Below are 16,887 nucleotides of genomic sequence, written 5' to 3' on the forward strand. Positions count from 1 at the left end.
ATTGCAGTACAGTACATGCATCGATAAGTGGGAAAAGGTAGTGCTTCACTTTAAGTACATTTTCGCTTTACATACATGCTCCGGTCCCATTGCGTACGGTAATGCGGGGTATGCCTGTAGTTAGTTACATAGTTACATAGTTAGTTACATAGTTACATAGTTAGTTACATAGTAGATGAGGTTGAAAATACGTCCATCAAGTTCAGCCTGTGCAAAATTTCACTTGGAGACTCACCAGTCTGATCTTTTCCGGAGGCCTGAAGCAGTCCGGCCCATCGTACACAATCTTCTGCGGGCCGCAGGCCGTTTTCACCACACTCCTGGATGGGCAGTTGCTGTTGTTGGATGAAAAGTTAGCTTTGTAGTCCGTCTGCTGCACCATCGGCCGCACGGTCGCCGTGGTGACACTCCTGCCCATCGGGATGTCCTCTGTGCTCCGGGCCTCCTTAAAGAACTTCTCGTACTTATCCAGGTAGGGAGGCCGCTCGGGGAGAAGGTAATAGTGTGTGTTGCTGACCTTCTTGCCATCTTTCACAATGGGGAGGATGCAGGGGCCTTTGGAGGCGTCCTTGCCTTGGGCTTGTATGACCTTCGGAGTGGCATACTTGGGATCGGAGGCAAAGCTTTGGGTGGTGGGCATGGGTTTCCCAGGAGACGTAGAAAGGTAGGAGCCAATGGACATGGGCGAGCAGAGGTTTGATCTCTGCTGGGGCGAACCTACGTGCAGAGTCATGGGGCTAGGCGTCCTAGAGGTAGGCTGAGACCAGGGGTCCCGCGGAGGCAGAAGAGGCGGCCTGCCTACCTCTTCTCCCAAGAAGGCCGGGGACAGTTCCCCAGACCAGCGCTCCTGCTCGTTGCGCCGGACAGGCCTGGGAGGTATGGGGATCCGTGGCGGGATCTGAGGTTTGTCCTCAGACAACGTCCCATCGGCGTTGGTCAGGGAGAAGCTCGGGCTGGGGGAGGATGCCAGCGAGGAAGAGATGGGAACATGGAGCCTCTTCATGCACTCCTGCTGAAGCTCCTCAAAGATCTCAGATGTCTGCGAGAAGGTGGGCTGCTTGTCCTCCTTTGAAGGCAGGAAGAGATTATCCTCCGCTCTGGCTTTGCTTTGGGCCCACTCCGTTTCCTGGACATAGCCATGGTTGGTCTCCCCCTTCTCTCTGGCGCTCTGGAGCAGGTTCACAGTGACCTTTGCCCTCTGAGCAAGGATAACGTCAGAGCTGTTGATGGAGCATACCTCAAAATCGTCTTCATCCTGTGCCACCTCATCGTAGGCTGGGGGGGCAGGCAGTGGTCTGGAGTCCCAATCCACAACAGGAGTTGGGTGGAGAGGCCGAGGAAGGGAGCGGGAGGGGCTCTGGGGAGGGGTCTTGTCCAGCAATGAGAAGGCTTCCATGGCCAGCTTCGCTAAAGAAGGAGCAGTCTGTTCCACCACAGGAGAAATAAAGCCCGGGCTGAGGTCCTCTCCGAAGTCTATCAGTGCGACCTCTCCTGGGGGGAAACTGCAGCCCTTGATGCCGAGCAGCTGCCGGTCAGACACTTTAGTGCCAGAAACGCGTGCCGATGGTTTCACCAGCTTGAGTCCTTTGGAAGGCGTTGGCTTCTTGAGGCACAGCTTCTTAATTCCCGATGAGAGAGAGTCGTCCTCCCCGTTGACCGGATTGTACAGAGGCTCTGAAAGGTAAAACATAGAGTTAGGGGAGGCGGAAATGGGGATCTTGGATTCCCCGTTAACGAGAGTCTGAGACAAGTGAAAAAAAATGGATTCAAGACTTAAAACAATCAGCTCAGCCAAAACACAAATCAGAAAACAGGCCACTCGGATAACCTCACTCGAACCTGGCGGCACACGGTATATTTACACTCGGATAGGAGAGGAACCTCGCTTGAACCTGGCGGCACACGGTATATTTACACTCGGATAGGAGAGGAACCTCGCTTGAACCTGACGGCACACGGTATATTTACACTGGGATAGATCCACAGACGTCACACATTGTGTACTTTAAACTGCAGGCAAAAAGATTCCAGATCTCTATATGCAAAGCGGCATATTACATGATTATTCATTAAAATGCCCTTAATGCAACAAAATAACAGAATCCAACTGAGAGCAACATTACTCTGTGATAAATCCGCTCAATGTTTGTAAGAAGAGAAACCGTGTGATCTCTCGCTTCGCTCATCTGCATGTCCGGAAAAAAACACAAGAGGCTGTTTAAAGAGACCAGCAAATATTGTTTTACATAAATACATCACGCAGGATGTGCGTGATCAGAAGGAAACATGGCACAAATCGCAGCAATCTGTACACTGCTTCAGTGAATAAACCCGGCTGTACCTTTAAATATAAACCTTCTCTCAAACGTTCTCATACTGAATCTTTACTTTGTCTTAAGTCGGGTCGGCACTGCGTTAGGATTCGTGCAAAACACAACACATGCAGGATCCTTAAACTGTGTCATTGGCATAGGAAGAAGTGGAGGGGTGTGCGGGGGAGGGGTGTGCGGGGGGAGGGGTGTGCGGGGGAAGGGGTGTACGGGGGAAGGGGTGTGCGGGGGAAGGGGTGCGCGGGGGAAGGGGTGAGCGGGGGAAGGGGTGAGCGGGGGAGAGGTGGGCGGGGGAAGGGGTGTGCGGGGGAAGGGGTGTGCGGGGGAAGGGGTGCGCGGGGGAAGGGGTGCGCGGGGGAGGCGTGCGCGGGGGAGGAAGATACAGTGATGGAGACAGAAGATGTATTCTCTTTGCCAGCGGGGGAGGGGTGAGCGGGGGAGGGGTGCGCGGGGGAGCGGGGGAGGGGTGAGCGGGGGAAGGGTTGCGCGGGGGAGGAAGATACAGTGATGGAGACAGAAGATGTATACTCTTTGCCAGCGGAGGAGGGGTGCGCGGAGGAGCAGTGCGCGGGGTGGGGTGCACGGGGGAGGGGTGCACGGGGGAGGAAGATACAGTGATGGAGACAGAAGATGTATTCTCTTTGCCAGATTGCAAAACGATGTGTGTGTGAAGATGCTGAGCTTTGTTACATAGAAAAGTTAGTTGTTAGTGATTCTCTGTAACGCCTATTGGGAGCACTGCACACAGGGGAGAGGTCAGGGTGGAGGGAGTCTGCAGGCAGTATACTCTGTACCTGGCAAGAGAGCGACTACAACAGAACAGAGTGAACAGGAGCAGGACACACGCAGGAGGGAACGATGCAACTTACTCTTAACCAGCGCGGCCGGCTGCGGAGGGCGAGGTGGGGGCTCCCCTGAGAGAAGAGGCACCACGGAGCATCGAGACAAGAGAATGAGAGCGGGGGGAGGGAATGAGAAGGAGGTGGGGGGGGAAGGTGAGAATGGGGGGGAGAAGAAGGGAGAATGGAGAGCGAAGAAGGGAGAATGGGGAGAAAGAAGAGAGTTAGTTAGAGAAGCAGGAGACAGGTGGTGTTGGGTTAATAAATGTGTGGAAGAAGCTTACATGGGGGCATTATAAATACTAAGGGAGCAGGCTCAGACTCCCCCATACAGATGGATTATTAGGACAATGACGCGCTCTCTCACCACAGGCCCTTACAACCCTCTCTTATGCATTGATGTCCCCACTGGACATTGGGTTTAGTCTCAGTATGTATCGCGTCCTCTCTCCTCATCTAGGGATAGCAGTAAATGTTCGCAGGCGGCTCTCAGGCGCCGGTATTGGAACGCAGTATCGGATTATGCCCTACCTGCAAATACTGCAGCGGCCGTATAACCACGCAATTTAGGGATCGTCTATTGTCACAAAAACTTCCCAAGTTACAAATAAAGCTCGTTCTAAAATACAACCCAGGGCACCTACAGTTCGGAAATAATTGGACACTGATATAAGTTTTGCTATTTCGGCTGTGTACCAAAATAAATTCAAGTTACAGTTAAATAATGAATATGGGCTTAAAGTGCAGTCTATCAGCTTTAATTTGAGGGTATTCACATCCAAATTGGAGGAAGGGTTTAGGAATTACATCTCTTTAATATGTAGCCCCCTCTTTTTCAAGGGACCAAAAGTAATTGGACAATTGACTCAACAGCTGTTTCATGGACAGGTGTGGGCTATTCCTTCGTTATTTCATCATCATCAGTTAAGCAGGTAAAAGCTCTGGAGTTGATTCCAGGTGTGGCATTCGAATTGCTGTGAACCCACAACATGCGGTCAAAGGAGCTCTCAATGCAAGTGAAACAGGGCATCCTTAGGCTGCAAAAAAAAGAAAATCCCTCAGAGAGATAGCAGGAACATTAGGAGTGGCCAAATCAACAGTTTGGTACATTCTGAGAAAAAAAAGAACGCACTGGTGAGCTCTGCAACACAAAAAGGCCTGGACGTCCATGGAAGACAACAGTGGGGGATGATCGTAGGATCCTTTCCATGGTAAAGAAAAACCCCTTCACAACATCCAGCCAAGTGAAGGACACTCTCCAGGGGGTAGGCATATCATTATCCAAGTCTACCATAACGAGAAGACTTCTCGAGAGCAAATACAGAGGGTTCACCACAAGGTGCAAACCATTCATAAGACTCAAGAATAAAAAGGCCAGATTTGACTTTGTCAAACAATATCTAAAAAAGCCAGCCCAGTTCTGGAACAGCATTCTTTGGACAGATGAAACTAAGATCAACCTGTACCAGAATGATGGGAAGAAAAAAGTATGGAGAAGGCTTGGAACGGCTCATGATCCGAAGCATACCACATCATCTGTAAAACACGGTGGAGGCAGTGTGATGGCATGGGCATGCATGGCGTACAATGGCACTGGGTCACTAGTGTTTATTGATGATGTGACAGAAGCAGACGATGAATTGTGAAGTGTATAGGGATATATTGTCTGCTCAGATTCAGCCAAATTCAGCGAAGTTGATTGGACGGAGCTTCACTATACAGATGGACAATGACCCAAAACATAGTGCCAAAGCAACCCAGGAGTTTTTTAAGGCAAAGAAGTGGAATATTCTGCAATGGCCGAGTCAATCACCTGATCTGAACCCGATCGAGCATGCATTTCACTTGCTGAAGACAAAACTTAAGGCAGAAAGACCCACGAACAAACATCAACTGAAGACAGCAGCAGTAAAGGCCTGGCAAAGCATCACAAAGGAGGAAACCCAGCGTTTGGTGATGTCCATGCGTTCCAGACTTCAAGCAGTCATTGCCTGCAAAGGATTCTCGACAAAGTATTAAAAATGAACATTTTATTTATGATTGTGTTAATTTGTCCAATTAATTTGAGCCCTTGAAATAAGGGGACTGTGTATGAAAATGGTTGCAATTCCTAAACGTTTCATACGATATTTTTGTTCAACCCCTTGAATTAAAGCGGAAAGTCTGCACTTCTATTGCATCTCGGTTGTTTCATTTCAAATTCATTGTGGTGGCGTACAGAGACAAAATTATGAAAATTGTGTCAGTGTCCAATTATTTCCGGACCTAACTGTACGTCAAAACATGTTAACAGATAGCAGTGAAAGGGTTAATCATCACTAGACTGAGCTGAGAGTTTGGCATCCGTACCTGCAAACACTATATACCACTGTCCTGACTGGTGAAAGGGACATTGTCACCCAGCCCCCACAGGTAAATATGCACCTTGTCACCCCTACACTGTCCCAGGACCGCACAGAAATAGGCAGCTCGCACTGCACTTACTTTTCACCCTTCCGGGGAGCTGGGTGGGCCTGGTACTGCCTTGATCCAGTCCTAGAATATCAGGCGGGTCCATGGGATTACCCAGGTACAGCCTGCAGGGGGAAGCAGAGAGGCACAAGGTGTCAAAAACCCTTCGCCCTACACTTCCCGGCTCAACGCAAACCCGGAGGGGGAAAAGACAGTCGCTGCTCGTGTGGAAAGTCGCTCACGTACTTGTGGTGTAACACTAGGGATTCTCATTGAACCGGCAGCCAGAATATCACGTCAAATCCACGTTCGCCCAAGTTTTGGCCTCAAGTGCAAATCTCACATATCAAGTCCTACCTGAAAACCCACCTTTCAGCCATGACTCCACAGATCTCTCCAAAACATAACCACATTCCCCTGCTGCTCACACACTACAAACCACTGCGCCCGTCCCCACCATCTCCAGCCGGAATACGAGAGACACGGGTCAGAGCGCCACGGCAGCAGCCGCAGGATAACGCCGGGTCACTCGGCTGACGTGAGGCCCGGAGATTTCTATCTCGCCTTTCCCCTGCCCCCCCCACCGCCCCCCAAGAAATAAAGAGATCAATAATGATCCAGACCAGAAGCACCCACTTTGCCTTCATTTGAGGTGGGAGATTTGCGTGGGTACTGTGGGTGAGTGCCGTGATATTTTGGGCGGGCCCTTAAATCAGTAATCCCACAGAATGTGTATCCAGGGGGTCCTTAGCAGAGAGACGGCACTATTTTTGCTTCCCCGCCCCCCAGTTCCAATGATTACGTACAGTTTAGTTACCAGTGTTTTCCGCACCTTTATGGGGATCTAAAAGGCCCCCAAAACCAAGGGGTCCCCTGGACCAATAAGAAGCCGCAAAGGCATCGGTGGGACGATGCTGCAGCTTCCGCTTGGAAGTAACACAGGTATTGGAACTAAACAGGTAAATATCTCGGGAGCGGGAGTCCTCGGTTTGGCTTCAGAGGGTCCCATCACCCCGTTCAAATGATGTCATAAAATCACTACTGAAATTCACCAGGATTGCCGCTTTAAAAATCGACTACAGTACTAGAATATAAACATTTACAGTCGCAAGGCATTCCTGTCCCACAGAGCTTACAATCTAAATTTTTGAGCCGGCACCGGGAACGGTGTTCAATTACTTCAGAACCCATTCTTTTATTTTATTTTAAGGACACACAGTTCCACTTCCTTTTAATAAAGAAACAAATATGTAATTAATGGGGACCCCTGTATGTTTTCAGAGCCCCAAATATGAGAGAAATCACACAGATTTGCCTGGTTATAGGACGGGGCGCAGAATATACTGAAATCAGGCACAGAACCAGTCGGTGTTACCTCCGCTGCTAAACGGGGGGATATAGGAAGAAAGGAGGGGAGATCTGGGAGGAGGGGACACTGAGATGTTTAGGGGTGTTAGGAAGAGCCCCCTTACTCATCAATCCGATCTGGGAACCCCCAGCAGTGGGCGGGCACGGTGTCTCCATGGCCTGTGTGGATGAAGCTGTTTTTAAGAGGCCGACTGATATCGTGCGCTGACAGGCCGGCCACTGATGTCACCGCGTTCCGGGGGAACTGCCCCACCTTGAGGGTCGTCTTATTCTGACCCCGCCACCAGTAATTCTCAGCCCTGCGGGACAGAAAGATGCCCTGTTACGGCGGCGGCGGCGGCATCGTACAGAGCGCTCACAGGCGCGACCGCAGGACGCGCGCAGTTATAGCCGCAGGTTGCAACGGCGGATGGAGGCCAGACATTCCCACTACGGCAATCGTTGCGCTTCTTCCTGGGAGCTGCTAGACCAGGGGATGGCCAACGCCAGTCCTCAAGGGCCACCAACAGGTCAGGTTTTCAGGATATCCCTGCTTCAGCAGACGTGGGTCAATCAGTGGCTTAATCTTAGACTGAGCCTCTAATTGAGCCACCTGTGCTGACGCAGGGATAACCTGACCTGTAGGTGGCCCTGGAGGACGATCACAGCCCAAAAATCCAAGCAGACTGGAATTCCTGCCCCCGAGACGTTACCGTCCCCATATCTTACCTGCAGACGAGTCCCCGCTCAGCACGGGAGTCCGTCTCCTCCGAGTTAACGCTACAGCACACGGATTTTTATCCCCGGTGTGGATCCGTGCTGCCCGGTGAACACGTGTGTGTGTGTGTGCGTGTGCGTGCACGGTCTGGGTGAGTCAGACCCTCTTCCTGTCATCCCTCGGCAGGCACGCTCAGACACAGCACAAACCCCGAGACTTTCATCTGTCACAAGCAGTCATTCCTGAGTCTCCTGGGATCCCTTCCGGCTTGTTACTAATTACCCGGCTGAGGGGCTCCAGGCCCCCCCACCCCCTCCCTAAAACAGCAGAGATTAGACCAGGGGTGGGCAAGACCAGTCCTCAAGGGCTACCAACAGGTCAGGTGTTCAGGATATCCCTGCTTCAGCACAGGTGGCTCAATCAGTGGCACAGTCTTCAGCCACTTGTGCTGAAGCAGGGTTATCCTGAACACCTGACCTGTTGGTAGCCCTTGAGTACTGGAGTTGCCCACCCCTGGGTTTAGACTAATGCTATATATGTGACAGCTGCCCCCCCCCCCTCCCTAATTCTCTATAAAACAACGTCAGAAAGCAGACCACGCGTCCTCCCGTCACTCTGACTGTGCGCTCTGCTTCTCATGCAGGGGCCCATGGTCACCCTCAGATCAGAGAAGTCCCGGGGTGGGGGGGGGGGGGGGAGGAACAGATGTGATGTGAAGCGGGGGAGGGGGGCGAGAGCGACGCAAGGGAGAGGGGGGGCGAGAGAAGGGGGAGAGACACGGAGCTAGAGAGACGCTGGGACGGGAGGCGAGAGCGAAGCGGGGTAGGGGGGCAAGAGCGAAGCGGGGTGGGGGGGGTGAGAGCGAAGCGGGGTGGGGGGGGTGAGAGCGAAGCGGGGTGGGGGGGGGTGAGAGCGAAGCGGGGTGGGGGGGGGTGAGAGCGAAGCGGGGTGGGGGGGGCGAGAGCGAAGCGGGGTGGGCGAGAGCGAAGCGGGGTGGGGGGGGGCGAGAGCAAAGCGGGGGGGGCGAGAGCAAAGCGGGGGGGGGGCGAGAGCGAAGCAGGGGGGCGAGAGCAAAGCGGAGGGGGGCGAGGGCAAAGCAGTGGGGGGGCGAGGGCAAAGCAGTGGGGGGGCGAGGGCAAAGCAGAGGGGGCGAGGGCAAAGCAGTGGGGGGCGAGGGCAAAGCAGTGGGGGGCGAGGGCAAAGCGGAGGGCGAGGGCAAAGCGGGGGGCGAGGGCAAAGCGGGGGGCGAGGGCAAAGCGGGGGGGAGGGCAAAGCGGGGGCGAGGGCAAAGCGGGGGGGCGAGGGCAAAGGGGGGGGGCGAGGGCAAAGCGGGGGGGGCGAGGGCAAAGCGGGGGGGGCGAGGGCAAAGTGGGGGGAGAGATGAGCAAGGGGGGGCGAGAAATGAGCAAGGGAGGGGGAGAGATGAGCAAGGGAGGGGGTGAGAGAGGAGCAAGGGAGGGGGTGAGAGAGGAGCAAGGGGGGGTGAGAGAGGAGCAAGGGGGGGTGAGAGAGGAGCAAGGGGGGGCGAGAGATGAGCAGGCGAGAAGGGGTAGGAGGAGAGGAGGAGGGGTAGGGGGAGAGGAGGAGGGGTAGGGGGAGAGGAGGAGGGGTAGGGGGAGAGGAGAAGGGGTAGGGGGAGAGGAGAAGGGGTAGGGGGAGAGGAGAAGGGGTAGGGGGAGAGGAGGAGGGGTAGGGGGAGAGGAGAAGGGGTAGGGGGAGAGGAGAAGGGGTAGGGGGAGAGGAGAAGGGGTAGGGGGAGAGGAGAAGGGGTAGGGGGAGAGGAGAAGGGGTAGGGGGAAGGGGCAGCTGGCATGCAGTGCAAGGGTAGAGCTAACTTTGCTTCAGAATATTGCGGCCCCAGGCGGCGTTCCCTCCGGCACAGATGGGGTTAAGTGCCCACTCTCTCCCCTCTAACAGAGGATTTCATTCATCATTGTAACAGATTCATTACATTGTTGCTTCCGAGGGAACAGCCAGGATATACCCTCCCTCAGCACAGCCATTTAGTGAGTACCGGTGCTATTAATTAAGGGAGCGGTGAGAAAACGCCGTCATCGCTAATTAATCGCTGTAAAGTTCTGATCACTCTACATGCGCATCATTAATATACGTTCACCGCCTCCCTCCCCTGGGTTACCCGGCTCTACTCTACATCTCGTGTTAGATCCGAGAAGGATGTGTGTATGTCCCCGCACACACACTTCCATGGGACCTCCCTGCACAGGATAGGACTTACCCCCCATTACATTCTCACAGTATAGGGGGGAGGGGGGGGTCTGCAGGGCACTTCGCTTAGAGGAAGAGGAATTATTAACCCATTCAACACCAGAGGAGGCAGCAACGCACTGCAGAGAATGACGCTTTTGAACCTCCCCGTTAGAGCCCCTCGAGCCTCTCATTATCGCCCCTCCTAACACCCCATTTGTGTTGCAAATCCCAGGATGTAGGGCTGCTGGTTTTGGGGGGGGGGGGGTTACTTACTGAGCCCAGGAGCCTTAGATTGAAACCGCTCTCCCCTTCTCGGACAGGACGTCTGTCAGCGCTGCTCTGACACCGCTCCCCTCCCCATGTAACCCATCCCATCTCTGGAGATTAACTCACCTGCCCCCGCTGCGCTGCTGCCAGCAGGGACGGGAGCGGTGTGTGGGTGTGTGAGTGTGTATCTAAGCTGCAGCACGCCATTGGTACACAGGCCGGGTCAAAGGAAATGGGTGCATTTAAGTTCGTTGTTTCACATTTAACACTTTACCTGCCGGGGGCTATAGCGCTGCGCTGGGGCAAAGGGGGGGGGGGGGGCGGGAGGGTGCTTGTGGGTTAGGCACAAACCAGTAGACTGCAAGCTCTCCTGGCGAGAGGCTCGCTGCAGAAATGTACGTTTGTAATGTGCTCAGTGTTTTACCTTCATTGTCTTTCTTTGCAGTTATTTATTTTTTACCTTCACAATTAAACCTTTTTGTAGAACGTGTCGTTTTGTTCTTTGTTCTACGGTTTTTCGGTGAAAGAATTACAACAATATAATCACAGAGAATCGCGACTGTAACCGCCGCACCGCGCTTCCGGCTTTCTGAATCTAGACATCTCTTCGGAGAAAAGTAACCGGGGGTGGTCCCAAGACGCCTTTCACTAACGCAATCCCAGAAGCCTTTGCGCTGCAGAACCGTTAAATCAGGGGCGGCCAACTCCTCAGGGGCCTCATTGACTGAGCCACTGATTGAGTCACCTGTGCTGAAGCAGGGATATCCTTAAAACCTGACCTGTTGGTGGCCCATGAAGACTGGAGTTGACCAGTCCTGCGTTAAATAAAACTTTCCCTTGTAATAGTTTTGGAGAGTGCGCCCTGCCAGTCAGTAACTGAGGTTCAGCCTCTTCCTGCACATCTAACTTTAACTCCTACAGCAGAAAGTCCTTGTGGTGAAATTGGGGAAGATACAAAGCTGCAAACCCTGTTTGCGTTGGGGCTAAAGTGAGACGCAAACCCCACCCACTGAACCAAAGTGGGCTGATCCCTCAGCAATATGTGCGAGTGCAGTGGGAAATACCATTGTGGTATTAAAGGGGACAAGCATATTCCAATCCTTCAAAGGGTTAACTGGGTGGGCGCAGCAGTGCCAGTGACAGACCAATATGGGCCATAAATCAGAGCCTGTCATGAGGTGACACTGGGACAGATTGCACCCTTTCACTGCTGGAGACAGCTTTGTACATCTGCAAGACTTCCCCCACAACGGTATAATTATCCATGTCCTGTAATTAGAGGTGTCAAAATAAAAAGGTGGGGGGGTTTTTGTGATTGGGATCCCTTTACGGTGAAACGGTAAACGTGGCCCCTGGCAAAATACACTGTAGAGCAGGCAGCTTTTCCGGTATTGCTAATTGAGTTACAAATACAGAGGTGACAGCTGCAAGATTGCAAACAGAAGGGGTTAATAGTATTATAGCAGCTGCTGTAAATTCTCCTCTGGTAATTAAGGGGTTAATCCAGCAGAAATGACTAACTCCTCCCTGGCAGTGAAGAGGTTAATCCAGCAGCAGTTACTCTCTCCTCTCCGGCAGTGAAGAGGTTAATCCAGCAGCAGTTACTCTCTCCTCTCCGGCAGTGAAGAGGTTATTTCCACGCTGCGTTCTGCATGTCCCTGACGCCCGGCACAATTACGGGTGTGGTAGTGACAGGCGCTCCTCTGTGACTCACCTGCTGCTCCCCACCCAGCGCCCGTCGATAACCTACCCACAGGGTGAGTCAGCAACACACACAGCTTAACCCCTGCACTGCCAGCGCGCCCTGTAACTCCCTAATCTGATTTAACTACTTCACTGCCAGAGGGGCCTATACAGTATTAAAGCAGCAGCTACCCCCCCCCCCCCCCGTTCCCGTGAAGTCTCTATGAATTAAACTCACAATGTTAGTACCTAGAGCGTAAGCTCTGAGGATCAGGCCTCATTACTTCTGTATCTGTTTGCGCTTATTTGTATGGAACTCTGTTTGTGCAGATTACATCTCTCTGTGACCCCTTGTACTGCGCTGTGGTATATGTTGGCGTTTTACACATAAACAATAATAATCTTGCCCCCCCCCCCCCGAGCGGGCTCGGCTCGTCTGTTTATTTTAATGAGCGTTAAAATCATGATTTTCCGCCTTTCTAGTGTCCGAGGTTACCATGGTAACCTTCAGACTGCACTGGCCTCTAAGGGGAGCCCCATTTTAAACTCCCGGACACTTTGCCTGTACGGAGCGGTGTAAGGCGGTTTAACCCTTTCATTGCAAAGCCTCATAGTTCAATGTGCCCCTAGGAAAGTAGTGGTACTGTGCCTGATTTCGGGAGAGATTGTTCCCAATATAAAATAGACAAACCTCCCTTTGGCAATGAAGGGGTTATGTTCCCTCTGACAGGTCAGGTGTCCCAGGTAATAATACTCTGTCCCCGGCGGCACTGAAGGGTTACTCCCCGGGGTGGCACACGGTACCTGCCCTCGATGACGGTGATGACCTCGTTGAGCTGGATGTGCAGCTTGTCCTGCTCCTGGAAATCCTGCAGCGCTCGCATGTCTGTGGGCTGCGCCTGGGGAGAGAGGACAGGAACGCTCAGCCACCCTGCAGGGGCAGACTGCGCCGTGACGTCACTCCGCCCGTGACGTCACTCGTAACCTGTTTGTTGCCGCGCCTGAAGGGTGCCACACATTCACCTGCCAGCAAAAGGGCAGCAAAAGGGTTAAACCCTTTAATGTTTGGGAGACCAGAAATGTTTTGCTATGCAGTACTGTCCTCTACAGCACTGAAAGGGTTAAGCATTTCTTTCTGTAACTGAAATACACACGACAGCTCCATCCAATGAGAGACAGTCCCTGCCAATGAGAGACACAGTCTCTCCCAATCAGAGAGCGAGTCTCTGCCAGTGAGAGAGTCAGTCTCACCCAATGAGAGGTGCTCATCCAATGAGACAGTCTCACCCAATGAGAGACAGTCCCTGCCAATGAGAGACAGTCCCTGCCAATGAGAGACACAGTCTCTCCCAATCAGAGAGCGAGTCTCTGCCAGTGAGAGAGTCAGTCTCACCCAATGAAAGAGAAAGTCTCTTCCAATGAGACTGTCTCACCCAATGAGAGGTGCTCATCCAATGAGAGACAGTCTCTGCCAATGAAAGGGTCTCTCTCCAGCGTGAGACAGTCTGCCAATGAGAGACACAGTCTCTCCCAATGAGAGAGCGAGTCTCTGCCAGTGAGAGAGTCAGTCTCACCCAATGACAGAGATAGTCTCACCCAATGACAGAGATAGTCTCACCCAATGAGAGAGACAGTCTCTTCCAGTGAGAGAGACAGTCTCACCCAATGAGAGGGGCTTATCCAATGAGAGAGATTCTCTTCCAGTGAGAGAGTTTCTGCCAAGGAAAGGGGCTCTCTCCAGCATGAGACTGTCTGCCGAAGAGAGACAGTCTCACCCAATGAGAAAGAGAGACTTTGCCAGTGAGAGTCAGTCTCACCCAATGAGAGAGACAGTCTCACCCAATGAGAGAGACAGTCTCACCCAATGAGAGAGACAGTCTCACCCAATGAGAGAGACAGTCTCACCCAATGAGAGAGACAGTCTCACCCAATGACAGAGACAGTCTCACCCAATGACAGAGACAGTCTCACCCAATGAGAGAGACAGTCTCACCAAATGAGAGAGACAGTCTCACCCAATGAGAGAGACAGTCTCACCCAATGAGAGAGACAGTCTCACCCAATGAGAGAGACAGTCTCACCCAATGAGAGAGACAGTCTCACCCAATGAGAGAGACAGTCTCACCCAATGAGAGAGACAGTCTCACCCAATGGGAGAGACAGTCTCACCCAATGGGAGGGACAGTCTCACCCAATGGGACAGACTGACAAATGATGTGGCCTACTGCTTAGTATGACAGACCTCCAATGATTGAGGTTGCTTGCTGATGAGGCTCCTCTCCGAACAGAGACAATGCATTCCAGTGATTAAGGTTGGCCATGCTGCTCCGACCTGCGTTCTAGAAACGTAACTCCCCTGTGACTCCCGGACTCACCTCTACCAGGAAATCCCTGAGTGCTACGAAGGTTGGCCTGTCCTCGGGTTTGTGAGCCCAGCACTGCAGCATAACGTTATAGATGTCCTGCGGGCTATCCTCGGGCCGTGCCAGCCGTTCACTCTCCTTATCAATCTTATGAAGGATCTGCAGGAAACAGAGGTCAGCACGTCTACAACATCGACTGTAAACTCTTCGGAGAAGCACCCTGTCAGTGTCAACACTAGTATCCTTTCTGCGTCAGTGTTTGGTAATGAGTTCAGGGCTCCTATGGCACTGAACAGGATAAGGGAGAAGTTCCCACATCTATACTACTTGTGTTCATCCTCACAAAGGACAGCTAAAACCCTACAAGGACTTTCTAACGCTCCAGGCTCGGAGAAGGGAAGCTCATTATTCAAGCAATATCCAATAAAGTTTAAAAAACTGTTCTGGCCCAACCCGGATGGATGACCCAAGTGGCACCTCTAGTTCAGAGGGGCGGCGAAGTTTCCCAAGCCCTTAGTTTTCTCTGGGTGTCTGGTCTCACCTGGCTCCCGTTGAGTCCGACCCATGGCTCTTGGCCATATGTGAACATCTCCCACAGCGTCACTCCAAACATCCATGTGTCGCTGGCGTGGGAGAAAGTGCGGGTCTTCAGGCTCTCTGGAGCGCACCTGGTGGAAGAGGGGGGAAAGGAACAGAAAACGAAAGGGAGAAAGAGAAAGAAAATAATGAGAGATGTATGAAACAACTGAGTTGTGAGAGCCAAGTCGTGCTAAGTGTTCCTCCTGCCTCTCCTTGTGAATTTGGTGACGGTGCCCTGCCTGTTACCTGGTGAATGATTGATTTTTGGAACAGTGGAGGATGACACCAGCAGTAGGTGACTGAGGAGCACCGTGACACTTGCACATATAGTAAGCCTGTATGGACTATATCACTGGGACCCCAACATTATGACCCGGGCCAAAGTTCACTGGTGAGGAGACAGAGCCACAGAACCGTTCGTCTGACTTTGTGGAAAAGCTGCTCATGCAGTATCAGGGACAGAAATACTAAACGCGGCCCTGATAATCAGACCGTTACTGCAGGCGGAGTTGGCTTCCAATTGATAACTGATTGATTTTATTAGAAGTCCTCAGAAATCAGTGACGTGATACACCAGGTTAAACATTTCCGATAGTTTATACAGGACTTAAACTACAAAAAGAAATACACTTTCAGTTTAAGAACAACAGTGAGGTAGGTTTGTCACATGTGCGGAGTAAGTGAGTACTTCAGCATTAGGTGATACCTTTCTTATTGTTATTATAAGACAAGTTTTCGGGGGTTCTCTCTTCCTCAGGTCATTGATACTAATTTACAGAGATTCCAGGAGTTTAACACAGGTGTAAAATCGACCATAAAAATCTACGGCAGATGAGGTAGAGTAGGAATGGCAGAGGGGATAGGAAATACACAGACAGGGCAACTTTAGGTGTAAAACAGTCGCCTATCCCAGAACTGTGTGAAAACCGCGGGAAATATCCGTGCCCGTAACCGAGACTTCAAGTTCTCATGATCAGCAAAGCCGTCCCAGTCCTGCCGCTACAGATCAAATCGCAGAACACAAAGTGCAAATAGCCAGGCCGGGGACTGACGGGAAGGCAATCGGCAACAACCATCATATCCAATCAGGACAATGTGTAACAGCCAGCTGCCCCGGAGAACAAACCCAGCCTGGAACGGCAGCCACCAGCAATAAAGGCTCTGGGCACAATCAAACAATACAATGCAGAGAAGGGAACCCAGGCGCCTAATGTCTGGGATCCAGAGGAAGGACTATTTGTAACCAGAGAATATGTGGCAGATCATATTCAATATAAGCTATGTACACCACAAGCATTCTACCGGCACAGCTACCGCCCCAGTTACTAGCACCGGCACAGCTACAACTACCGGCACAGCTACCGCCCGAGTTACTAGCACCGGCACAGCTACAACTACCGGCACAGCTACCGCCCCAGTTACTAGCACCGGCACAGCTACAACTACCGGCACAGCTACCGCCCCAGTTACTAGCACCGGCACAGCTACAACTACCGGCACAGCTACCGCCCCAGTTACTAGCACCGGCACAGCAACAAATACCGGCACATCTACCACCCCAGTTACTAGCACCGGCACAGCTACAACTACCGGCACAGCTACCGCCCCAGTTACTAGCACCGGCACAGCAACAAATACCGGCACATCTACCACCCCAGTTACTAGCACCGGCACAGCTACAACTACCGGCACAGCTACAACTACCGGCACAGCTACCGCTCCAGTTACTAGCACCGGCACAGCTACCGCCCCAGTTACTAGCACTGGCACAGTTACAACTACCGGCACAGCTACCAACCCAGTTACTAGCACCGGCACAGTTACAAATACCGGCACAGCTACCGCTCCAGTTACTAGCACCGGCACAGCTACCAACCCAGTTACTAGCACCAGCACAGCTACAACTACCGGCATAGCTACCTCCCCAGTTACAAGCACCGGCATAACTACCTCCCCAGTTACTAGCACCGGCATAACTACCTCCCCAGTTACTAGCACCGGCACAGCTACAACTACCGGCACAACTACCAGCACAGCTACAACTATTGGCACAGTTAGGCCTCGTTCAGGGTGCCGGAGGCACCAGTTGGAGGGCAGGCGTT

General features: G+C 52.4%; 1 protein-coding gene across 7 annotated transcripts in view; it reads right to left on the reverse strand.

Annotated features, from left to right (window-relative positions):
* Positions 1-16,887, reverse strand: part of TNK2 (tyrosine kinase non receptor 2) — a 52,693-nt gene that overhangs the window by 7,751 nt on the left and 28,055 nt on the right. For 3 of the 7 annotated variants that reach the window (XM_075570998.1, XM_075570999.1, XM_075571001.1), the window contains exons 7-13: positions 14,748-14,874; positions 14,219-14,365; positions 12,648-12,742; positions 7,093-7,287; positions 5,654-5,745; positions 3,125-3,244; positions 236-1,674 (exon numbers count right to left, since the gene is read on the reverse strand). In XM_075570998.1, the coding sequence (XP_075427113.1) occupies positions 236-1,674; positions 3,125-3,244; positions 5,654-5,745; positions 7,093-7,287; positions 12,648-12,742; positions 14,219-14,365; positions 14,748-14,874 (2,215 nt within the window). The remainder of the gene's footprint in view (positions 1-235; positions 1,675-3,124; positions 3,245-5,653; positions 5,746-7,092; positions 7,288-12,647; positions 12,743-14,218; positions 14,366-14,747; positions 14,875-16,887) is intronic. The other 4 variants (XM_075571000.1, XM_075571003.1, XM_075571002.1 and 1 more) reach the window with 4 other exon arrangements.

The sequence above is a fragment of the Ascaphus truei genome, chromosome 14 (genome assembly GCF_040206685.1).
Source record: "Ascaphus truei isolate aAscTru1 chromosome 14, aAscTru1.hap1, whole genome shotgun sequence".
In the NCBI taxonomy this organism is placed as follows: domain Eukaryota; kingdom Metazoa; phylum Chordata; class Amphibia; order Anura; family Ascaphidae; genus Ascaphus; species Ascaphus truei.